The 27107-nt window shown below is 40.6% G+C and overlaps 1 protein-coding gene across 2 annotated transcripts in view; it reads right to left on the bottom strand.

Annotated features, from left to right (window-relative positions):
* Nucleotides 1-27107, bottom strand: part of PCCA (propionyl-CoA carboxylase subunit alpha) — a 233285-nt gene that overhangs the window by 12173 nt on the left and 194005 nt on the right. The window contains exon 22 of one of the 2 annotated variants that reach the window (XM_035114547.2): nt 5404-5544. In XM_035114547.2, coding sequence (XP_034970438.1) covers nt 5404-5544 — 141 coding nt within the window. Of the gene's footprint in view, nt 1-5403; nt 5545-27107 lie in introns of those variants that run through there. The other variant, XM_035114548.2, reaches the window with a different exon arrangement.

Below are 27107 nucleotides of genomic sequence, written 5' to 3'. Positions count from 1 at the left end.
CTTGCTTTCATTGTTTTACAAAGCCCTGCTAATTACCAAAGGCCACGAGAATTTATTTCAGACTTTTAAGAGCTGAACAGCCAGCAAGGCATTAAAAGAAAAAGGGAGGAGGTTACAAGCAACAAGTAGTATATTAAAAATATAACCTTACATTTTACAAGAAATCAGTCGCCTGTGGTGTGCTTAGTGAAGTGAAGGAAAGAGAGAGGATTGTAAGGTGTTTTTCGGTTTGCTGCGTCTGAACATTTTGAAAGACAAAACAATGGCTGGACATTATCTGTAATCTCAGCAAGACATTTTTCCTAGTTCTTTTTAAATTGAGTGTTATGGAGCAGAATCATGTTGGTCTAAAATTAAATATCTCTGAAACCATAAACCTACTATTTGACGAGTAAAGTATTTCATTTCTTCTTTGACGTAACAGAACAAATTTCCATGTCCTATTTATTTTGTATAAGAGGCTGCTACTACACACTGTTGAAGCTTGCTAAACACTTTATTCAAGCCTTTTTGGAATAAAAATTTATCTGTGAAATAGTGCAATTTTCATTTTGAAACCTCACGTCATATATCACACCCTCTTGATAATACTGAAGTGTTTTCATACACATTTAAATAAATAAGTGCACAGAGGCAGACTTTTCAAATGCAAATTAGAATTAAATAACATAAAAACACTACATTCAAGAGTTCTTTCAAGTTCACATTCTAAATTATTTTTCTAGCACATAAGGAAAAATACATTTGGAGGATCAGATCAGTTTTAAAAGTTTTGGATTTCATTTATTTTTACAGTACTGCAAAATTACTAACACTGTGCAATTATCAATTACCATTTGCTTACTGAAAAAAAAGCAAATTTTGATCCAGAAAAACCTATCTGTATTTCCAGAAAGCCATTGAGAAGCTTTATTGAAATATACAAAGAAATTAAGCTGAATTAGGTGGAAAGCAGCTAAAGAGATCCCTTCACGCAATCCGCACTTCCGTTTCACTCCTGACATTTCATTCAGTGCTCCCAAGCATTCTATTTGCACATGTGCAAAGGGGCTTTTGCATGACCTTTAGCTTTCGCCCCTCCCTGCCACCATGACATATTACAAAGCAGCTTTTGAAACTCGAGAATATTTTCAAAGCCATCTGCAATGAAGAGGGAAGGCCTCAAGGTTGGGGGAAGTCCAGTGCAGACGCACCTTGCCATAAACGTGGAATGAATATAGCACACTGGCTGTAATATTGTGTCCTGCTACTCTGAAAAAGTAATAAAGTTTATAAAATTAGCCTTTTAATCTGACACCACAATCCTAAATGCAATAGCCAGGATTCAAAGAACTAGGCATCAAGGAATCTTTTGAACTTTTTTGCAAACCATATTGGAAGGTTCAAAAACTTTGAAATTCAGGGGGTTGGGGCATTGAGGTGACGCCTGAAGAGGACATGCTGTGACTCCTGGAAGTGGGTCCATGCTGCTTAGCCACCCATCGTTTCCATAACTTCATTGAAGAAACCTATTCTCCAGTAGCTGCTCATTCATTCATTCATTTTATTAAATCTGTATAACGCCCTTCACCCACAGATCTCGGGGCAGTCCACAACATAAAATTACAATGCAAAAACCACAAAAAACAGTAAAAATAAGAACAACTAGAAACCAATAATCCCCCCTCCAACAACAACACATTTAAGAGGGCATTGGATGTCCATCAGCCCAAGGCCTGGTTGAAGAGGAATGTTTTCGCCTGCCGTATACAAGGTGTATAATGAAGGTGCCAGCCAAACCTCCCTGGGCAGTTCAGAAACATGTGACCTCTGGGTATTGTACTACAAATCCCACTAGCCACAGCCAACATGACCAATGGTCAAGGATAATGAAATTTACAATCCAGCAACATTTGGAAGACCACATATTGCCCATCCCTGCTGTAGATAGTCCATGTGAATGTATGAATATGTTGTGAACTGCCCTAAAAAGTTCAAATTCAATGAAAAAATAAAAATGAAATAAATAAATGTGTGGATGGCAAGGGGCAGAGTCAGCAATGTGGTCTCACACTTTGGTAATCACATAATGCCTCCTGATTCATGTGCGAAGGGAACGAAATTTGAACGTTCTTCTGAGAACACCCAAAGTAGCTTTATTGATCCCAGTCTTTATGTGGCGGTAAATTCCACTTTTTCAAGTAAATGTATGTAATGTCTACATGCTGTGTAAACTATGGGTATCTAAGTTGCATTTATCTCAATAAGACTTGCCCATGTATAATTTTGGGCAGAATTATGGTCCTTCAAATAAACAAATTCCTCATGTTAGTTTGTGGCCCCCATGTATGGCCCCCAAATTTCTTCTCAGAAATAAACTTGAAGGACCCCCTCCACAAAAGGGCTGAGCTGTGAAGTTCATCACAATTGATCTGTCTTTGGAAGCTTTTTCATTGTTGTTAAGCAAGCAATTTTTTTAAATGGAACTTGGAAAAATAAATAACAACAAAAGCATATACACAGAATTAGGCAAAACAAAAAACGATTCTCATGCACATTTCAGACCAAAACCACAAAAGGCATTTTTTAAAAATGCAAGCCATCAGAAAGCAAATGCCGGAACACTATACCTCCCACCGGTCTAAAAACCTGGATGGATTCAAACAAAACTGACTACTCAACCTCTGCATCCCTACCCTGGTATCCTCTTATAATGGCAGTGTTTCATTATTTTAGTGCATTTTGGAAAACAGAAGCCTCCTTGTAAGACACTCCAGTAATGCCCTAACTCCCAAAATATAACATTTACCAGTGGTCACAAACAGAAAATTTATGGAAGAACTACTCATTAGTTTTAGTATAACATTCAGCTGAAAACTTTTTTGTCATTTCCCAGTAATATGGTTTCATGCCTCATTATATTATTAGCTGGTAAATACTCTAGAATATAAAAAGGGTACTTAAGTACTCCTTAGTCTGTCTGAAAAGTGGAGGGGGGACACACAAATTCAGGACATATTCAAACAGTGGAACAAAAAAGACTAGTATATAAGAGTTCCCATCCGTTGTTCTTCGAGGCTTTGAACAGCTACAATGAATGATCCTTGTCCTGATGGACAGCCAAAACATGTAAGCTGAATCGCGCCATCTCGCCGCTTATTCAGTCTGGATAGCTGATACAACCTCATCTCCTTTCAAAAAAACTTTTTGACACCAGTCCTGGAAAGGAAGGATTTACGCTAAACTCCCTTTCAGCGCCACAAACGTGTTTTTGCAATTAAAGCTGCCCAATTACCATTGACAAGTCCAAGTCGGCAGAACATAAGGCCTGTGCTGTTCAAATGCTCTGCCTCTCGGCACCTCCAGCAAAAACCCACAGGCGGGGAGAAGGGGCAGCAGGGAAAGGGGAGGGAGAAGCAAGAAAGAAATCTCTCCTCATTATTTAACAACTTGTTTGGTATAGCACCGCACTTCTTTGGGAATGTTTGATTGTATGGGAAGAATGTTTTCCCCATTTCAATTTCCTGGCTGGAGGCCCATCCTCTCATGGTTTTGCTTCTTCATGTACACAAAATATACACAAGACAGATACATAAAAGGATACTTCATAGCATCCTATTTTTTCCCAATTCACTTTAATGTCAGCAGAACAAGGCATTTTGGATAAAAATGGATGGGAGATTTTGTCCTGAAAAATATCCTACCACCACATGCAAACACACACAGAGCATCACACTTTTCCATTGTACTGCACAGAGAAATGACAGAATTCACACTCCTTGTGACAAGAGGAAAATGGCAGTAAGCAGACAGTTTTCTAACCTGCCACTCAGTCGATCTGAAAATCAGGAATTGTCAGTGACCATACCTGGTTGTTATATGTGATTGACTATGTTGTTTGATATGACACTTCTTATAAAACTCTTCCACATAGAATGAGAAAGGACATCTAAAGATTTAAACAGGCAAAATATTTCACAGATGACTCACTCAGCAAAGCTCATGAGTAAAAAATCCTGTCCTGCTCCCCCTTTCAGAAGTAGTTTTTCTAACACTTAACAATGTTGATGGGTTTGCAATTTCAAGGTAAAAATTTTCCAGTCTTGAGTGCAATTTATGTTTGCTTGTTTTTAGTAAGCTCAGCTTCGTCTTTTGTTTAAATGTACAATATGTTTAAAATGGCATCCCATTGGAACCTTTTCTCTTTAAAAAAATTTTTTTTAAAAAAACCTACAGCAGACAGTACATCTCAAAAAGAAGCCAAGGTACTGGCTACATTTTTGGAGAATCGGAATTAGTTCAATGCTAAATAGCTATATCTATTCATAATTTATCCCATTTTTAAAAGCTCAAAAAGAACTGTGTTTTCTAAATGCATACATAAATATGTATGTATGTATGTATGTATGCACACAGACACAAAGTAGTTTTTTTTAAAAACACAGCAAAAACATGGAACATGGAAATAGAATATTAAATTAGAAAGATAATATTAAGCATGACATCCATGATGCATAGAGCATATAAAATCATCTCTCAGTTCATAGGTCTCATATTGATCCTTTGGATATCAAGGCATATTAAGAAACAGACCCATCACCTGACAAGTATTATACAGACCTACGTCAACGCACCTTTCTCTAGTCTTTCTCCAGCAACTTTACTTACTCTTTCTGCCCATAGATGTAAATATTAAGGCTCCAATTTTTACTTCACTGATTACTCAAGCAGGGGCCAACTGTAATCAGTGCAACTGAGAATTAAGCAGCACACCTTCATTTTTATTTCAACTCTTTTGGTTCTGGTGTATTTCTATAAAACTGAATGAATAATTAAAAATGACCTTTCTTGTGCTAACATAAAATTATAGCATAATATTAAAGTCAAAGTCAAGAGGATGCATGTGTTTTTATTACGACTAGCAGCAGCTAGCAACTGAAAGGCTCGGAGTCAAGTCAGACAGAAAGAAATTAAGTGTTTTTCATGATGAATGTAATTATTTTTTCTTGTCAATATCTAGGACAATATGCCTTTGGAATGAATTGATCATAAAGGTTGCCTTCATCCCTGTAGTGATTTCAGCTGAGTTCCCCCACATCCAAAATAAGATCCATGCACATTCCCTATATACAGCAGTATCCCTAAAGTAAGTTGACCTGTTTTTTCAAGAGTAACCAGAGCGTGGGAAACTTGATATATTACATTTCAGTGAGCTAAGTTTGCAAATGAGTAGACATATGACAGGAAACCAAAACCAGCGAGGCTCCTGTACAAGTATAGATGTAGGATACTCATGTTTGTAAACATGTACTTGCCACATTCACAAGTGCACATACTGAAACATCTTCAGGCTAGCGCAAAAAAAAAATGTGCAAATTGTCCCTGATTCTCCAGTGAGATACAAAGGGCAAGGAATTATCTTACCATGTCTCCAGGCTTTACGGAAACTGTCACCACTGTTCCAGGCATGGGCGATCTCAGGATGCTGGAGGTATCCTCTACTACTTTCTCTGGCATGTGCTTGCTGAGTTCCGCAGCAAGCTTGGTCAGGATACGTAACTTGTACTTGGGGCAGGAGAGAACAGAATGAAGATAAATGTCACAAAAGCAAATAATTTTTATTTTATTAGATTTATATACCACCCTTCATCAAAAGATATCAGGGCAAGTATCAAACAAGTGTCAAACCATAAATTTATTAACTACTCAAAGAGGTACAATATATATATAGTCATTTATAGGGACATGTTTATATGTAGCATATGCTGTATATGTGGTTTGGAAATGGACAGGACTTTCTTTTTACTATGTATTGAAAACAATATGTGTGGAGGAAATTAACCTATTTTGTAAAGAAAAAAAATCAGGTAAAAGCACTGCTGGGCTATCTGTAAGATTAAAAAATAAGGCTTTCACATCTAAAAGGAGAACACTTTGTTTAAATCCTCATGCTTTAATATTTATATTTTATTAAAGAGCCTATGAAGTACAATCCAGCATTTGTTTGCAACCTAGCCTTGAATTGGCACAATGCAAACTATATTTTTACAGATGTTCACCAATTTCTCTACCTACCCACACCCTTCCCTCCTCCCTCTACAATGCATAACCTACTATCTAAAATGGATGTGAAATTTTAATAATACCAGTTATGCACATTGTGGCTGACTTTTTGAAAGCGGCTTGGAAACAAATCTCTCCACCTGCTGCCTATCATGCTTTGAACTATAGTGATGTAAAATATGGGGATAAATTGATGGAATCAATTCCAAATAAATACTGCAGTAAGAGAGCAAAACTCAACCAGGTAAATAGCCACACTTGAAAACATTAAACACAATGAATTATGGGTTTGATCTTTCTCTGCACACGAGTGGCAACAACAACAGAAGGGCCACACAGTCCCCCTCCTCCACTTTCCAGTCCAGCTTTTTATCTATGAAGTCCGCAGGATTCTGAGAATCCAAGCTTCCATTTAAAAAAGAACCACCGAAAAATAGCAAAAGTAGACACTATCTTGAATAAGTAACAGTCCGGGGTGTGTGTGTGAGAGAGAGCGAGAGAGACATGACCCAGTGGAATTTGCAAAGTTTCTGGGTTTTCTATGCTAATTTATCCCCAAACTACCAGCAAAACACTATTTTAAAAGTGGGGGGAGAATTATAATTATTATTAGCTTTTAGAAACTATTTTTACCCAGCATATCAACAAAAGCTTTTTCACATCAGGTTTCTTTGGTTTTGTTTTAATCAGAAAATATTATTCATGCTCTGCAGCCACGTCAGTTTTCTTTGGTATGGCATAAGGCTCACCCAAGGGCAGAGACACTGCACTCGGAAATCCAGCAGATGGCAGCAGGTCTCTGTGAGAAATTTGTTCCTCTTTGACCATCAATGGACAAAAGAGGAACAAACATGCTCCTATCACTAGTTTAACCAGCTGTGTTGATAATAAATGTTACAGTTAAAATTGCACTTATGATAATCTAATTTGCATTGAGATCAGCCAGCAGCAGTATGTCAGCTTTTGCATCTTTTAAAATTGAACTTTCACTATTAAAGCAGAATTCTTAGCACTTTGCAGCTTATCGTGCAAATGCTGTCAAATCATGTTACCAGCTTTGGTAACCTATGGCAGTGTAGTTTAAACACAGGATCTTCAGGGAGTTTTCTACACTGATCCATCTGCTGTAGAATTCCTGCACGTTGGCGATGGTTCTGGGATGGGCTTTAGTGCATATGATCAAAGCAAATCAAACTGACTTTTTGTACATGTGTAAGTATATCAATATGTGTAACTATCATGTGCATTTTTCTGCCTGACTTTAAGATACTGCCTCTTTCCAATACTAAATACTAAAGCCTAGCAGTGTAAACACAGTACTGGACACCCTAGAAGCTGCACAGTCATCAAGTACAAGTTGAGATCCCTGCATTGCAGGGGGCTGGACTAGATGAGCCTCGGGGTCATAGCTGCCAAGTTATCCCTTTTTTAAAGGGAAATTCCCTTATGCTGAATAGGCATCCTCGTGAGAAAAGGGAAAACTTGGCAGCTATGCTCGGGGTACTTTCCAACTCTATAATTCTATGATACAAGAGGGGAAAGGGGCAAACCATCTTTAAGACAACATGTCCATCTTTTTCCAGTTTACTCAATACAGAACACAGGGGTTCTGAAGAGTTTAGTTTAAAAACAACCACCAAGTTATGGTGAACAAGAAGGCAATATAAACAAAGCCAACTTAGACTGCCTTTTGTTCTTCAACCTAATGGACTGAAGTCTCATTCAGTTTTTGATTGCCTAAATATTAGAATATCCAGTGTGAAGGTAAATGGAAGTTAATAATGAGAGGTCAAGTATCCTAGCCATTTTGAACACAATCAACCAGGAGCTTGCCTGGAATCAGACCTACTTAAATGGTAGCTGTAGATCCATGCTCTCAATTGGTTCCTGTTCATTTCAGCAAAGCTGCTATGTATGTTCCCAAATCAATGTTACATTGCTTTTCTAATCTGATCAAAGCTATATATTGCATTCACAAGGAGAGAGAAAAGATTAATACCCGGGGCTGCAAGGCTCTAGAACCAATCCAGAAAATATAGCTTTTTACAGAGAATGTAGGACAAGATACACCTAACAAATCCCATCAGCAGAAGGCCTGCACAAGGACTTTCACTTGTGCAATGGAGCTTTTCCTCCTCCCCTCCCTTTGTTCTCCCCAAATTTCCTCTGTGGGTCAGGAGACAACACCCCCCTCCCCAATAGCATGCAGGGGACGGGAGGAGAGAACATTCCATCTGGCAAGGGAGTGTGGCTGTGCAGATGGAACGTTTGTAATAGCGCAATGTTGATATACACCCCATAGTATAGGCCAGATGTGTCCGTTTCAGGGGCCTAATCTGGCCTGGCAGTTGGTTTAATCCGGCCCCTGTGGCAGTTTATTTCCTGGGGTAAAATTCCCCCCCCCCAAAAAAAGCTCAACAACTTCAACCTCCCCCAAAAGCTCAGCAACTTCAATCCTAAAAAAAGCTTAACAACTTTGGGGTGAAATCATAAAAAAGCTCAACAACTTCAATCCTATAAAAAGACCTTTGGTCGGCCCACACGCATGTTCACTTCATCAAACCTGGCCCTCTTGAAAAATATTTGGACACCCCTGGTTTAGGTTCTTCTGAGTATAAAGCCAAGCAACAATGCTATAGCTTTACACAGAAATAATATGTGAGTACACTAAGCTGAGCAACCAGGTGACTGCAAGAATGTTGGGTCTGATGTTTTATCATGTTTTTAATATTCTGTTGGGAGCTGCCCAGAGTGGCTGAGGAAACCCAGACAGATGGGTGGGGTATAAATAATAAATGATGATGATGATGATGATGTTGATGATCCAAAGAAATAGACCAAGACTCCACCACAAACAGCCTTCCAACGGAGTTTACTGATACTGCATCAAACATCATAATTAAGTGTCAATATGTGCTTTCCTCATATACGATTGCTATCATTTGGAGGCGGAGATGGTCACTGCTCAAGCCTGCATGAAAATTTATTAACACTGTTTGAACGTTGTAAAATGATCACTGACTTGCAGGGAAAGAAACATTTCGCTCACCCCCTCCACACACCAAACCCAACAACTAGTGGTTGGGCTAGTTTAAAATTAGTGCAGCGATGCCTCCTTTCCTGCCCCAAGGTAGCTTTGAAAAAAGTTGTACACTAGGATCTCCCAAGGCAGACCGCTGGGGTGCTTCCAGATGGGAGCTTAATGTAAGCAGCAAGTTTTCTTTTTTCTTTTCTTTTCTTTTTAAAAGTTGATGGCTAAGCTGTTCCCTGGAAAGGATAAATGTAGATAAGGTTGTGATGGGGATATGGGTGGGGATTTCCGATAGCTACAATGTTGTGTTGATGCTGCAAAAAGACTTGCATGCATGAGGACCACTGATCCTACAATAAACACCCTAGCCCCCAGAAACCTGTTGGGTGTGTGTAGTGAAAACCAAAGGGGCCTGAACTACCTAGACTGCTATCAAAATTCAGCTCAAGTAGCCCACCATATTGTTTTCTAATGGTATTTTAACTATTTCCATCTTCAGGCTCACAACAGACATTGTTATGTAAGCTGTGGTTTATGTTTTCTTTTTGTCCCCCCCTTTTTTTTTAAAAAAAGAAGGATTATTGGGTTCATATTATAAATGGCCCAAATGGCTACACTCTGGAATCTTTCTTTCAAACAAAAAAAGACAACAGCCTTGTGGTTATATGTTTGCAACTAAGGAGTTTGATGTGTTTTGATGGCAAATGTTGCCAGAAGAATTGCTATAACCAGTGACAGGACAAATAGCAACATCTTTTACATGTTTCTTTGTTCCTGTCTGTGTGTTCTGCTATCAAGACGTAAAAGTATCTGCTGTGCAAATAAAAGCTTTTGCTCCTATTAAAATTCAACTGAGTCACATGGCAAGGCAAAAAAGCTAGCTGGGCATACATTCTAATAAACATTCTGTGCAGAGGGTCTATTTATCAAAAGATAAATTATAGAATTACATCAAATTGCACAGCTTCAGTATTCATAGCAAATACCTTCTATACATACTTTTGAAAATAAAATTAAATAAAAACTTGAATGTTAGGAGGAAACAAATAACGGTCCTTCTCCAGATTGCCAATAGATATTGCTATTTTTTGGCTATGTATTGTGAATGGTACAATTAGCTTCTTCTCAGATTCAGAGAGATATATGTTTTTACATTGCCCAGGTTCAGAATCAAATTTCAGTCTTTTCAAAACAGTCAGGCTTGTGGCCCTGTGAATAGTTCAAGTTTTCCAAATTACGTATTTTTCACTCCATAAGACGCACCTGGCCATAAGACACACCTAGTTTTTAGAGGAGGAAAACAAGAAGAAGAAAAAAATCTGAATCAAAAGTTGTACTAAACTACCCTGTTTCTCATATTTTAAGACGTAGTCATAAAATAAGCCATAGCAGGATTTTTAAGCATTCAAGGAATATAAGCCATACCCCGAAAATAAGACATAGTGATAGGCGCAGCAGCAATGCCGGCCGCGGCAGGAGGAGGAGGAAAAAAATAAGACATCCCTTGAAAATAAGCCAGTGTGTTTTTTTGAGGAAAAAATAAATATAAGACGTGTCTTATAATATGAGAAACACAGTATTTAATAAACTACCGGTATATCAGAATAATATTTCAACCATGTAAAGTGAACGGCAGCCAACAGTGACATTAAGAACCATCATCACTGTCATTAACAAATGAAGAGAGACTTTATCCCCTAGTAAGGGGGGCAGGTAATGGAAATATATGAGCTTCCCACATTGAGTTCCTTAGATCTAAGGACTGTATGGTTTGGCCCTACACAATTATTTTAATAAAGCCAAAAGAAGTGGGACTTTCTTCCTTTTTGTTCATTGCAGTGAGCTCTGGGGGCTTTCATATGAGGGAGGAATGAGGGAGAAATCTAATTCAATTGCCATTTAAAGTCAAACCTACATAATTCACACCTTCGTACACAACACAAGGACCAAACCACAGCTGCCCTTCAAATTTCACACTTCAGCAAAGGAAGGCAGTACTGTCCCGGCAAGACCAGTGGCAGAGGGAGGGTCTTGTGTGGCGGAACCCTCCTCCGTGGCTTGCTTTAAAGCAGCAAAGAAGGACAGGAGCCGCTTACACCCATCTAAGCGGCTCCTGCCCAGCTTTGCTGCTTTAAAGTGAGCCACGGAGGAGGGAAGGACTGGAGCCATGGCTCCCCCCCCCCCGACCCTCCTCCACGCAGCATTCGCTTCATAAGACGCACAGACATTTCCCCTTACTTTTTAGGAGGAACAAACTGTGTCTTATGGAGCAAAAAATATGGTAATCTACAATCAAGAGGAGGCTCTACAGGTAGAGGTAGTATTAGCAAGTAAACTGTCCCAATTGTGCAATAAAAGCTTTCTTCTCTTCATCACCCATCACAGGCCATTCCAAGCATTCCACTTTTACTATTTTAATATTTTCCTATCTTCTAGATTCCTTTCTCTGCAGGACTCCTGCTTTGCTTGGAATGAGATGTGAGAGTCAGTAAGCCAAATGCTTTCAAATGCAGGCCTTTGTTATTGATGAGCTGTTCCCTTTCCTTTTGTATTTGTTTATTGTTCTTTAGTCTGTTTGGAGGGGGGTGGAGAGAACTGAGCTATTGTAATCAAGAAGGTTTTTTTCTTTTTTTAAAGCAAACTTCTCCGGAAAGGTCCTTTGGGAGCACAGTTGAGAACAAATGACCCCTGTGAACATAGGATGGCAAAGTAATACAGAAAAGGGATCCCTTTTTATAAGTTCTGATGGAAACTTCCCTTCTCCAAAAAATATTCCTTTGTAAAATAGTTTCTCAGCATTGAGAAACAACCTAACCAAGGGGTGCCTGTGAGCTGCAGAACACACAGCAAGGATGTTAACATGTGGACTGGTTTGATGAGAAGCGTAAAGCACTTTGGAAGACCAAAACAACTGAACAACGCCTGGCTCAGAAACAAAGATGACTGGAAGCTTACAAATACCTGTATCACCAAATTGCCATCATTCCATTTTTACTATAACTGGAAAGTGACAAAGCTTTACATAAATAAAATGAAGGTGGTTTTTTCTTTGTGAAGGTGAGTGGCTATGTAAGGAATCACAAAGTTAGAAGGGATCCTAAGGATCATCTAGTCCAACCCTCTTGTAATGCAGGAATATGAGGAGTGAACCTGCAACCTAGCTGTTATCAGCACCATGCTCTAACCAACTGAACTATCAACGCAATTGCAGAAGGTAAGACCAGTAAGGTCTGCCAAAAGCAGACTACCTCTCAAAACCTTAAATGAGGCACATCCTATATTATTGCAGAGGCCAAATTTGCCGATCACAATCCACTTGATTAAAAAAAAATGGATCTGAGACTCGCAGATCCCCATGGTTTTAAACAAAAATATTTTCCAGCCCAACTTTGGGTGCCAGACACCTTTTGCAAGAAAACTATCTGGTCTATATCGCAAAATAAAAAAATTCCTTCAGTAGCACCTTAAAGACCAACTAAGTTTATATTTTGGTATGAGCTTTCGTGTGCATGCACACTTCTTCAGATACACCTATATATCGCAATTATACATTATATGCATAAGACCATAAACAGTAGTTTTAGCAGCTTCCTGCTAAAACTATTGTCTATGCTTCTTGGGGTAGTTGTATTAGTCTGTTGCACTAAGAATAAGAATAATTTTTAAAAGTCACCTAGCATATTAAGACTAAGGATTGGGATTAGGGTTAGCATAAGGGTTAACCAATGAAGTGGTTGTACATGTGGAATGATCTGTGAGTGTTGGGGAAACCTTCAGAACAGATTTGGAGGTGAAGGGGAAGAGATGGAAGGGGTCATTCTGCTGCATGAGCAGAAGTTGTTCCACTTGTGCAATGGCTTTGTTGGATACAGCCCTAACATATTTTATTGTAGCATAATCCTTCACCAGCAAGAATCTTCTTCAAGAGATTCATGACTGTTCCTCTTAAGCCTAAAGCAATAGAGTAGAACTTCTTTATTAATTCTGATGCAACTGTTCCAGGCTTGCGTCTCTTTTTGAAATTCCTTTATCTGCCACCTGAGAATAACAATAAATGTATCTAGTCCATAAAAAGTTATTCAACATTTTTTAAAGTGTAACAAGATTCTTTGTTTAACTTTAAGCAATGTAAGTCCAAAGATAACTCCACCTTGATAATTTTTTTAATGTTTTAAAGGTTTTTTTTTTAGTGGTCAGTGTTTAAAGTCCCAAGTTGCATTCATCTTGCAGTATAAAGTGGAAGATCTTTTGTGGATCCATAAATTTATTTATTTTTCTATTTCATAACCTCTTTAAGTAACAATGAATGGATGACAATTGCAAGTATATTAAGGCAAGCATGGCAGTCTCAAAGTTTTTTTGTTTTGTTTACTAACAACATGCAAAAGAAGCATTACAAATTAGATCATTCACTTGAGCAGAAGCAAACAACATGGTGCTCTCCTGATGGCTATGCTAGTTGGGGCTGATGGGAGAGGAGTCCAGTAAAACCTGAATGGCACCATGTTAGCTACCCCTGCTCTAGGTGAAAACCAAGAATTACCCTTATGCAAAGGATCCTAATTTGCAAAGGAAAAAATTCAAATTCAAAACTTTCAGACAGCCATATCATTCCAAGTGACACCCATTCTTTCTGGCTCAAAATACTCATAGGCATCATAAATATATTGGTTCGCTGCCACCTGGGCACTGCAATTAGTGCATTAACTCTGTAGTCTTCGACATCGTTACTCATAAGTTCCTCTAAATTCAGTGCAACTTAATAAGTGCATCTTTAATAAGGGTGCTTGCTTATGTCTAAAGCTTAAATTATCTTTATACATTAAAGTTCTCCTCATATATTGGGTTAAAAACAGTCAATTGTCTCCCATCCCTCAGCATTATGGACTCTGGAAACTTTTTTTGGGGAAATTTCTATAATCGTGGCAGTTTAAAAAATGTACTGCTTAGTCAACAAATTAGAGTTTGACTTTTATAATGGAGTTCCCAGTTCCTACATTATTAGTATGTCCGTGGTAGACAAATGTGTTGTAGTGCAGTTGTGCCACAATAATCCCTGGTTCAAGGGGGAGAAACAAATCTCTTATGTAATAACAATAAAAACACCCCATGGCAATACAAAAGGGATTCCTAAAAATTTAGAATTTAATGGATGAGGGATGGAAAGGAGAATGTCACCACTTCTCTAGTACAGGTCCTAGCAACACAAACTTAATTAAAATAGCAATTAATTTTGCTCACACTTCCCACTTTTAAATCCACCATGTAATACATAACACTCTAGTGGGGGAAAACTCCCCAATAAAGATTAAAGCCTCACAAAACGGATTCCTTCCACTTTAGGTTAAGGTTGAGCTGTCAGAGTCAAAAGCATACAGAAATAAAGCTTGTAGCTGTCCTCCTTGTGTGGAGTTACAACACAGCCGGACAAGGTAAAATGAACAGATAACAGTTAGAAAGCTGTTTGAATAGCAGAGCTCTGTACATCTGCAGTCACTGGAGCAGACTGTTAGCATAATGCTTTGACAACTCCATCAGCGCAGTCTCAAGGTAGCTGTCAATCAGGATGCATCATTTAATACAACAGCACTCGGAGGATTTTCCTCCTATAAACCACATGACAGCGTAACTACAGCTCTATTTACACCGGGCGTCTACTTCTGTTTACAAGGCTCTCGTAATTAGAAAGCATGCAACAGGCAGCAATATTATTTGGATCTCCACTTTGCCAGGCTGCCATGCAAAGTGTGATCTTGCTTCACAGAGTCATGCTAAATGACAAAAGCTCTATTTTTCTTCAGCCTCTGTGCTCAGACAGCACTTCATTTGCAGCTATCTATAATTAGATTAATGGTGTAGTACAGCACAAAGCAGGCCCACTTCACATCAGATAGCATATGAATTAGGACAAACACTTATTTCAATTCCAGGCAGAGAAAGCAGTGACTGGGGTATTTAGCATACCCTTTATGGTGGAATGAGATGTTAATTGTGTACCATTTACCTCTAAACTGCTTGCTTGTTGTATAAATCACTGGGCTAATTGATGCAGAGATAGAAACGTAGCCACAGGCAAGAAATCAAGGGAATGAGAGCTGAAGATGGTGGATAAAGGATTATCCGGCAAAACTACATGGAGATGAGGTTCCTTTGAAACCTGCTCATGAGCTGAAGACTTCTTGAAAAACTACAAAAAAAGTGCCACACTGATGTGTTGAGAAAGAGTTTACCTCATGGTTTAGAAGCAATATCTTTAAAGGGAGGGGGTGGACTTCCACAGAGAACTAAATTAAGACATGTGTTCAATGATTTCTGGCAGAGTGGACGTGCTAGTCTGTTGTAGCAAAACCAACAAAGAGACCTGTGGCACATTAAAGGCTAATGGTTTTATTGTGGTATAAGCTTTCATGGACTATAGCCCACTTTATCAGGTGCACGAAGAAGGCTGCTGCCTACGAAAAATGGTTTTTCTGTAAACTACCACGGGTAGGAAATTAAAAAATAAAAATAAATGTAATAGCTAAACATTAAATCAATGCTCACAAAGTTAAGAAATGCAAGTGTTTCCCCAAACAGAAATACAAATTCCTGTTTTGACTAGAATTAAGGATGTCCCAACATCTACAAAACTCTCAACCTGGGCAGAAACAAACCAGACTGTTAAAATACTAACAGCTCAAAGCAAAAATATTATTTGTAAAGAGGATAATGTAGTGTGGGGAGATTAAGGGGAAGCAATACACCAGAACTTTGGTATACCACATCTCAGAAAGGCCTATCATCTACAGATTGTCAACAACCCTCCAGCAAAATATTTTGTTTCACTACCGTAACAGTTGAAGTTTCACACATTACACTTTGACTTCATGGCAGTAGACTGTAGAAGAATGCATGACTATCATAATGTCTGATGGGAGGGGTGTTTCCTCATATATTTTGCCTGCCCAGTCTTTATGTTTGTAGTAGAACACACACACACACACAACTTTACAACATTAGCCAAACAAAATTTTCCTACTTCAAGACTGTAAAGGGGGGGGTACATGTAAAGAGGGGGGAAATACATGTAAAACTAAATGAAATGTTTAGCTTAATCTTGTGATAGCATTTGGGCATCTAAAATAAATTCCTTCATTCTTTCTCCAACTTCAAATCCATATTTTGGTCTAAACAAGAGCTAGCATTCGCTTCATTGTTAAATGCATTATGTTAGCAGGGGAAAACACCTCAAATAATAAAGTAGCAGAAGCAGCATATGTGAACCAAGTACATAATGATGTCATAGCTGCAAATGTAAACCCTTGGTCTTCAACTGGTGCTGGCATGGCGTAGCCAGCCAGGTAAAAACCTGACCTAGGTTGGGCCAAACAAGTACTGTCAGCACTGCAAAGGGGAGCAGGGAACACACTATCCGTGTAAAGTGACTGAAAACCACTGTATAGATACAGTATAGATAGGTAAACTCCCAAGAATTTGTAGTTTTCGGCAGGTCTGAATTTGAAAGAGATTAAGAGTCTTTACATTCAACTACAGTTCCAAGGATCTTTGGCTGAAACTCAGACACGGCCATTAAAAAAGTTTGAGGTTGATATAACATGCATCAGGTTGATATAAGAAAGAGAACCAAAGGAGCATCCCAGATCAGGCCTGAGCAAAGTAAATGGAGTCTGCTAGCTGTGTGTCTAGGTTTACTATTACTAATTTTATTTTTTATAGCCTGCACATCTGGCTGGGTTGCCCAGGCCACTATGTAATCTAGTTTTGCTGCCTGTGTGGCGTTGTAAAAATGAAAATGGGTGGCGGGTTGTCACACATCTGACATTCAACTTAGATTATATATATCAACCGAAGATATTAAACAAATTAACTGAACCTCATGCTGTTGACTGAGGGTAAAGCACATCTGGAACAATGGAAAGCCACTGTTTTAAATGATGTGCCTAGAGTTGCACAATAGTATTTCTAGCCCCCACTACAGGGAAGTACACTGAGCAAACAAGAGCATTGCTGTACAATACTTCAAAAGAGCAAATTCAATACTGTGGTCACAAGAATAGACTACTTCATCTGTCAGGCGTATTTTCTAACCCAAACAGCCTCCAGCATCCGATTTCATTTAGCTTTAGAAGGGAAAAGTGAATGTGTTTTTTTAGGCAGCAACACCCTTCCTCTCAAAGGTACATTACATGGATTATGACATCATGGCGACACTGTTTTCCTCCCTTATGTCTTATGAACACAGAGATAGTGAAAAACTTGATGAAAATATTGGAAAATTCCTACACAATGTGCCTTTTGTACCACATAAAAAAAGCAGTGCGGCATCAGATCAAGTACCCATCAACCACAGCCTCTTATTTGCAATAGGAACCAGCCAAATATTTCAGGGAATCCCTCAAGTATGGCACACAAGCAACATCTCTCCTTTGTTTGCTCCCAGGTGCCACCATCACATCTTGTGGCAGTGAATTCCACAAATAAATAATACATTCTGTCAAGGGGGATTGTGTGTGGTTGCATTTGGGCTGAATCTACTACCAATTAATTTAATTGGAATACCTTCCCTTGGTACTGAAATTTCTCCCCATCTACTTTTCCCACACCATTCACCCATTTATATACCTGTATCATGTTCACTTTGTTATCTTTTGTCTAAACTAAAAAGTCACAAGTGATTTACTTTATTCAAATAGGATCACAAAGGCCTGAATGAACAGGTATGTCTTGACCTGATAAAGGCTGACTGATGCAATTCCAAAGAGGGAGTTCTACAAACATGATGACACAGAGAAGACCCTAACCTGAGTCACTGCAGGAGGAGCCACACCCATTTGCAGAACCATGAGAAGGACTTCCTATACAGATCACAAAGACCTGGGCTTTTCCTTATGGAGAGCATGCTCCAACTTCTAGATCGTATTTCTAGTCTTCTCTGAACTTTTCTAGCTCTATTTTGAGTTAGGATGACCACACTGAGTGTTCCAAATATGACCCTGCCACAGATTTATACAATTTATACAAACTTTATGATACTGGTGATTTAATTTTCTTGCACATCGAGCTAACTTCAGGATTGAGCTAACCTCAGTATCTCTTTCCTGGACAACACAGCAAGTTCAATATCCCATTAGTTGTAAACTTAGGATTTCTTTCTTTTTTTAAATGTGAATAACGTAGCACTTACGTTTCACCGAATCTCATTTGCTCATCTTTTGACTATTCATTCAGTTTAGAGAAATCTTTTGGAGAGCTTTGCTCTCTGCTTCAGTTTCTACAACCTTAAATAATTTGCTATCATCTGAAAATGTGGCCACCTCTTTGCCTCTAAGTTTCAATAGCACAGATTCTAAAATACTTAGGAGACCTAATACAGATGCTTTTAGGGAACTGCTGTTGCTCGGTGGTATGGCACGCATTTTGTATATACAATGAACCAAGTGGGATTCCCGGTATCTCCACGTAGGACTGGGACAGACTCATGCCTGAAACTACAGCCACTCTGTATACACAAAACAGACTGGACCAATGCTCTGACTCGGGATGAAGCAGGTTCCTATGTTTTCTCCATTGTGAAAAGTGTGTATTTGCTCCAGTGCTGTGCTTCTTATTCTATAACTAGTTACCACACCATTAAAGGACTTGACTTTTTACCCTAGTTAAATTTCATTGTTTGTCTTTAGTGAAGGATTTAGCTGGAAGCTTTTTTGGAAACTGTAATTTGTGTCTGTCAGATCACCGCTGTCTACCATGTTATTTGCACCCTCAAAGAATTTTAAAAGGTCTAGAAGCAGCCCAATGAAGGATAGAGATATGAAGTTTATTAACAAAAGAGCACTAATGGGCATTGCTGTACATGCTGAACATGCAATTTCTTGATGCGTAGCAATTATTGTTATTGCAAGACAACAGTTTAATACCCAACTAATTTCAGCAGCTCCTCCCAAACGTATCCCACTGTCTCAGGGTCGACATGCAATAAAGAAAGGAATCCTCCTGTGTCTACCATGACACTCAAGTGCAATGGTTGAGGTTTTGTTCACCATGCTAATAAAGAGTGGTACATAATCCACTTTTATCATTAGCAAAGCTGACGACTCCAAAGAAATGTAAGCTATAGCTGCACAACCAAAGGGACTCATGAAATGGAAACAAATAGCAGCAGAAATAAACTATGTTGACTACTTGGAAATAACACCTCCCAAGTGTGCAGCTAGTTGACACGAATGGAAATGCGTGGAGGAAAAAGAGCTGTGAAGCTGTGTAACAGCCCTGTTCCTAATCATTAATCACTTTTTTTCCCTCATGACCATTTAAACTAGCCCATTACAGCCTGCAGCAATAGGGTAACACTCCTATCACTTGCATGTCAGCGATGCTGGTGTTAACAGGAGAAAATATATGGTTTGTTCACTTAGGCTCAAGTCCCACAGCATTTGCTACCTTTAATTGAAAAAGGCAGTTAAACATGAAGTAAATCATTCCATTAGTTTAAGCTGTTTGATAACATCCAATTGATAGTGTCAATATGTTATGCTGACACAATTCATCACTTTAATCGCTCCTGGGCCTATGTACAGGGGAGAGTGGTTGTGAATGAAACACTTGGGCTTCTCTTTCTAGTTTGATAAAAGAAAAAGTCAACGAGGACAACTTTTTCACAAAATAAGTCTGCCAATGTAATTAGCAATATTAGACATTCAACTTCTAACAGGTTTTATTCTAAATAGATTAGTTAATCCAAAGGCAATTCAGAAGGACTGACTCGTGCATAACCCTGACACAGGTTACACACATACACTGTGGGGTATGAGAGGGGGACCCGGAGGCTTGTGCATCCTTCACTCCTCACACACACACCCCGGGCAACAGAACCTTCCAATGCAAATTGTGCAGGCCCAGCTTATGTGAGTCACTCACCCTCTTTTCATGATGAATTGTGCAAGCAAGGCATATAGTACAGTGCATATACAAATATACCAGGGCTGTACTAAACTACTTGTCAGATGCCAGGAATCAGAGGCGGATTTAGGGCAGTGCGATTGGTTCCACCACACTGGGCGCCGAGCCTAGGGGGGCACTACACGGCATCACAACTATGACATGTGAATTGAGCAGAATGGAAGGCGAGAGGCGGGATGGGCACCAAATTTTGGCCTCGCATAGGGCACCACTGGAATTTGAAAGACTAAAGTCTGCCCTTGCAGTAATTCCTGGTTGGGGGTGGGAGACACACACAATACCCCTCTGGAAGGAAGATGAAGACTAGCTGCCATGGCATGTACAAGTGAACAGATATAATGAATTTGCTTCAGATAACTCATGGTCCCAGAAGTGCAAGCGGGATTTCGAAGGGGCAGAGGAACCAGAGACCAAATAGCAAACATGTGCTGGATTATGGAGAAAGCTAGAGAGTTCCAGAAAAATGTCTACTTCTGCTTCATTGACTATGCAAAAGCCTTTGACTGTGTCGACCACAGCAAACTATGGCAAGTTCTTAAAGAAATGGGAGTGCCTGATCACCTCACCTGTCTCCTGAGAAATCTCTATGTGGGACAAGAAGCTACAGTTAGAACTGGATACAGAACAACTGATTGGTTCAAAATTGGGAAAGGAGTACGACAAGGTTGTATATTGTCTCCCTGCTTATTTAACTTATATGCAGAATTCATCATGCGAAAGGCTGGACTGGATGAATCCCAAGCCGGAATTAAGATTGCCGGAAGAAATATCAACAACCTCAGATATGCAGATGACACAACCTTGATGGCAGAAAGTGAGGAGGAATTAAAGAACCTTTTAGTGAGGGTGAAAGAGGAGAGCGCAAAATATGGTCTGAAGCTCAACATCAAAAAAACCAAGATCGTGGCCACTGGTCCCATCACCTCCTGGCAAATAGAAGGGGAAGAAATGGAGGCAGTGAGAGATTTTACTTTCTTGGGCTCCTTGATCACTGCAGATGGTTACAGCAGTCACGAAATTAAAAGACGCCTGCTTCTTGGGAGAAAAGCAATGACAAACCTAGACAGCATCTTAAAAAGCAGAGACATCACCTTGCCGACAAAGGTCCGTATAGTTAAAAGCTATGGTTTTCCCCAGTAGTGATGTATGGAAGTGAGAGCTGGACCATAAAGAAGGCTGATCGCCGAAGAATTGATGCTTTTGAATTATGGTGCTGGAGGAGACTCTTGAGAGTCCCATGGACTGCGAGAAGATCAAACCTACCGTGTTTCCCCTTTTTTAAGACGTAGTCATAAAGTAAGCCATGGCAGGAGTTTTAAGTATTTGCGAAATTTAAGACATACCCCGAAAATAAGGCATACCTTGTTGCTTTCCTTTAGAGCCTCAGAGAGGCTTGAGACCAGGTGGGAGTGGGGTGCATGAATTGAGCGCGTCGCCAGGCAAGCCGCGCTAGGAGGACTCCCCCCCCCTCTTCCCAGGACTTTTTCCCACTCTGGCGGAGCGCCTGGATGGGGAATCCCCTTGGTGTCGGGAGGCCTGCTAGCCCCTTCCGTGCCGCCAGAGCGTAGTGGGCTGCATGGCCCAAAGCTGAGCGGCGGTGGGAGTCCCGTGGGCCCTTCCGCGCCGCTGGGGCGACGGATGGCGCCGGGAGCGCTGCTGGCCCATTCCGCGCCGAGGCAGAGCGGCGGCGGGAGGCCTGCAGGCCCTTCCGCACCACCGGGGCGACAGATGGTGCGGGAGCGCTGCTGGCCCCTTCTGTGCCACCAGAACATCGTGGGCTGCTTGGGCCAAGGCCCGCGCGATGGACGGCGGAGGGAGCACTGCTGGCCCCTTCCGCGGGCGAGTTGGCGGCTGATTGACAGGCGGTCTCGCCAATGCCTGGAGGGAGAAGGGCGGCGAGGAGCAAGCGAGGGAACACCCACCTTGCTCCGCCCGCTAATGGAAACGGCCCGGGGTGGGGAGGCGGGAGTGCCTCAGGGAGCGCAGCTATGGCGCTGCTAGCTGTGCCTCAGGCACCGCCGCCGCCACCACTTTGCCCAAAAAACCCACGGGGTGCTCGTCGGGTGGGCCACGACGAACTCGCCCCGTTCCCTCTGGAGTCAGGGTGCCACCGCCGGCGCCTCCTCCTGGGGCAACTCCGCGGGACTTCAGTGTATCAGTGTAAAAAAAGCGTGTTTCCTCACAGATGTAGCGCGCGCGGGGGCTGGCTGGCTGGCTACTCGACCTCCTGAGTTTAAGGGCGCAGAGGAATCCCAAAGGGGGTCCCTGCGCGCACCCTCGCCCGCCTCCGTGCGCGCTCAAGCGGGAAAGGAAGTTTAGCTCCTCGAGCTGCCGCCCCTTATGAATGCGTGTTTCGGTGGTGTGGACAAGGTGTGGACACGGGTCTCATTTCCCCCTCACGGGACAGGGCGTACACAGGCATCTTTCAGACGACCTGCTTCGCGTCTCTCTCATCTCTTCCCCCCCCCGCTCTCCCGCCTCGATTTCGTGCCCCTCGGCTCCCATGTTAGCGATGGGATGGATGGCAGCACCCCGAGCCACTAAGGTACCGGACTCTAATAAAAACCTAATAAAAAATTAAGACATCCCCTGAAAATAAGACACCTTGTGTTTTTTTGAGGAAAAAAAGTTATAAGATGGTGTCTTAAAAAAGGGGAAACACGGTATCCATTCTGAAGGAAATCAGCCCTGAGTGCTCACTGGAAGGACAGATCCTGAAGCTGAGGCTCCAATACTTTGGCCACCTCATGAGAAGAGACGACTCCCTGGAAAAGACCCTGATGTTGGGAAAGATTGAGGGCACTAGGAGAAGGGGATGACAGAGGACGAGATGGTTGGACAGTGTTCTCAAAACTACGAACATGAGTTTGACCAAACTGTGGGAGGCAGTGGAAGACAGGAGTGCCTGGCGTGCTATGGTCCATGGGGTCACGAAGAGTCGGACACGACTAAACAACAACAACTCCTGGTGATATGTCAATGCACCACCTCCAACAAACCTTATGTCCAAGATCATGTGACTTGGCTATGACCAGATAATACAGATTCAATTCTGGGGGGGGGGGGCACACACAAAAACCATGTACAGTACAAATCACCTGGCTATGGAATATAAAATGTACTATGAGACACTGGATGAAATACTATAAAACACTTTGGCAGATTTAAAATGGCATTACAAAAAATGATGCAGGGGGTACGTCAGATGAGAGTTCAGTGTGCTGAGCCTTTATGTAGCACAGGAAAATAGGCTGCACCCTGCCAATAAAGACAAAATGTACAGGCAAAACTTGAGTCTCAGCTTGAATCTGGTTAGCATTCTCTTTAGTACTTTAGCAGCAAGATGGAGTTTTTTGCTTACATTTGTAATAATTTATCATCAAAAAAGTGAAAAAATTGCTATATACTTTTGAATATGAATATCATTGCTGCACAATGGTTTTACATGAAGCAATAGCAATAACAGCCAATTACACAGGATTATATTAGAGAATTCAGATGTTTTTGAACCGGTGAACCTGAACTCTTTTATTAAGAATAGGCAGAGATTTCATAGTTGGGTCATCAAAGATGCATATGCAACATGGGGGAAATTTCTGTTGAACGTTACATAGTATGGCTACTGCAAGTTGTTCCTTGCTTAATCTACCTTATTTTCCGCTTCATAAGACGCACCTGACCATAAGACACACCTAGTTTTTAGAGAAGGAAAACAAGAGAAAACATATTCTGAATCAAATGTTGTACTAAACTATTTAATATACCAATATATCAGAATAATATTTCAACCATGTAAAGTGAACAGCAGTCAACAGTGGCATGGGGCATTAAGAACCATTATCACTGTCATTAACAAATGAAGAGAGACTTTAAGGTTTGAGTACTCTTCTAGTCTTCTGTGAACCCCAAGAACTCATCAGTGCTAGACTCAGAATTTATGAAGCTCAGTTGCTCACAATCACTGACATCACTTTCTTCACTATCTTCATATAAGATACCATCTTCGTTTCCATCCAAAGCATTGCTAATGCCACATTTTTTGAATGACTGTATGATTTCCTCCTTTACCGAGTGCCATGATGTTTTCACCTATTCACAAACTTGAGTGATAGTGGGCCTCTTCATTCGTCCAGTAGGTGTCAGATCATGATTACCAGCAGCCATCCATTTGTTCCACTCTTCTTGCATAAAGACCTGAAATGGCTTGTTGATGGAAGCATCGAGGTTGCAACTGGCTGGTAAGACCTCCAGGAATTAGAGCTAGATGAGTCTTCACTTCTTTAAAGCACTTTTTTGTAGTTTCGCTAATATGTGCTCTAAACTGGTCAAATACTAATAAGGCAGGTTTTTTTCAAAAGCCCTACAGGATGTTTGGACCACACTTTTTCAACCCATACTCTCATTCCATTTTCATCCATCCATCCTTTCCCATGACATGTACAACAACTCCTCTTGGAATCACTTCTTTTGGAAATGTTTTCCTTTTGAAAATTAACATGGGTGGCAATTTGGTGCCGTCTGCACAGCAAGACAACACAACCGTGTAATGGGTTTTCTCATGTCCAGAGGTTTTCACGGCTATAGTTTTGGCACCTTTCAGATCAACAGTCCTATTAGATCAGGGGTCCCCAAACTAATGCCTGGGGGGCGGATGCGGCCCAATCGCCTTCTAAATCCGGCCCGCGGATGGTCCGGGAATCAGCATGTTTTTACTTGAGTAGAATGTGTCCTTTTATTTAAAATGCATCTCTCGGTTATTTGTAGGGCATAGGAATTCGTTCATCTTTTTTCCCAAAATATTGTCCGGCCCTCCACAAGGTCTGAGGGACAGTGGAGCGGCCCCCTGCTGAAAAAGTTTGCTGACCCCTGTATTAGATGGCACATCAAAGGTTAGCGGGACTTCATCCATATTCCCAATCTGGCCAATTACAAACCCATTTCTCTTCCTAGCATCAGTTACAAATTTATGAAAAGACAGAATCTTAGATTCATATTCTTCTGGCATTTTTTGTGCAATTCTAGTTTTGGTGTGTATAGCAAGGCCACATTGCCTCATAAATCTGTAGCACCACAATGGTGATCCAGTAAAATCATGAATTCGTTTCTCTACAGCAATGCGTTTGGCTTCATATATTATCATTTTTGTAGAGACTGAGAAGTTGTTATAATGGTGATTTGTGATCCATTCTTTCATGGCCACGTCCAACTGTGACCACTTTGCAGCATTTCCACCAAAAGTGTGCTTACTTTATCTGCTTTTGGCTGCTGATCCTCTGGTTTCCTCCACTCTCTTACCATTTTTTTTCAGTTGGAGGTGGCCCAAAATGTCTCTCCGCTGCTCTGTTTCCATGCTCCTTAGCATATTTTACTACCTCTAGTTTGAAAGGAATCTTATATGCTAGTCTTTTCTGCTTTATCATCCTTGTATGAAGAATGTAGAATCCCTTCACCCACGTGAGCGTCATCCCAAGGGGGTGGCGCGAGTGCACCCGCCCATGCCAATGGGGCAGCCAATCATGAGGGCGGAGGGATTACACGGCTCCCACTGCTTGCTTTATACCCATATAAACTGCTCCTTTCCCGCTTTGCTGCTTTAAAGTGAGCCACGGAGGAGGGACAGACGGGAGCCATGGCTCCCGTCCGTCCCTCCTCCACGCAGCATTCGCTTCATAAGACGCACAGACATTTCCCCTTACTTTTTAGGAGGAAAAAAGCGAAAAATATGATATATGTTTATATATACACAATTATTTAATTACACAATTATTTAAATGTTGAATTTAAACATTTAAAAATTTTACTTTTTGGGGAAGATTACATAAAGTTGCAAATATAAGTGCATTTGTAACAAGAGAGTTTTCAACTCTTTTCTTCCCTGCTGAGCCAGTCTCTAAATTGAAGCTCTTTCTGCCAAGCATTTCACATTAAATTATGGAGTTTTCTCAAGGGCTAAAGAAAACAGTTATTAAGAGTGTGAGCTTTGGCCGTTATTTCACAAGTGAGTTAACCTCCATCCTCAGGGCAATATTTTGCAGCTGTTGTTTGAAGTGAATTAGATTTTTGTTTTTGTTTTCCAATTAGACTTAATTTTAGTGTATAACACAGCTACAAACACAGTGCACAGAGTGGCAACCTATTTTCAGGGAGTCATCTTCTCCTCCCTGCTCCAGGTAATTAGAAAATTACATCTGATCATCTGATATTGATTTGGTCAACCAAAACTGGAAACGTCTGGGGGGTTGGGCAGTAAGGAAAAGGCTGGCATTTCAGTATTTAATTGAATATGAGATATATTTATGTATTCTGAACCAACAAACAAAAATATAAGGCCAAGAATCAGTTCTGATTTATGCATTAATGCTTTTCTAATGCATTTATTATTTGTTTTACTGTATGGCATTTTAACATGTATTTGTCTGCATATTTTTTAATATTTAACATAAATGAAATGCTATCAATTTTCACATCCTTCACAGTTCAGCTGACTGATAAGTCTAGGAAGCAATAACAATTTGAGGCCTGACACCCATCATCTTGGTGTTGAGCAGGCTAGGAGTTATTATCATATGAACACATGCTACTTGCACAGTTTAGAAGAGGACCTTTGAGCAAGTCATGACAACCAGATACATTATTACAGACTATGTGTATGCAAGGAATATTTTGCTTATTTATTTCTTATATTTATACTAGCTGGCCTGGCCATGCGTTGCTGTGGGTCATCCCTGTGATTCCCCCCACCCTGTCCCGATCCATGACGTATCCCACCCCTCCTCCCTCCAACCCCCTGGCTCATCCCTGTGTTTCGGTAGGACACCCTTCCCTCTGTTTTCCCCGAGGAGTGTTGTCGCCTCCCCCCTGTATCGCCATACATTGGCCCCTGCGCACGCATCGTGAACATTTTTATATATTTAGATTATTATTTTTTAAAATAAGAACATGAGAAGCAGAAGTTATTATTGTTTAATTTTATTTTTGGGGTTGTCATTTATTTTGGTGGGTATTATATGAGTTGGGCGTTGCTGTGTGTTTTGGTTTGTGTGTGTGTGTGTGTGTGTTTTGTTATTTGGATTTT

The sequence above is a fragment of the Zootoca vivipara genome, chromosome 4 (genome assembly GCF_963506605.1).
Source record: "Zootoca vivipara chromosome 4, rZooViv1.1, whole genome shotgun sequence".
In the NCBI taxonomy this organism is placed as follows: domain Eukaryota; kingdom Metazoa; phylum Chordata; class Lepidosauria; order Squamata; family Lacertidae; genus Zootoca; species Zootoca vivipara.
Note: the sequence above shows the minus strand (reverse complement) of the source record. Positions and strands in the feature narration are given on the sequence as shown.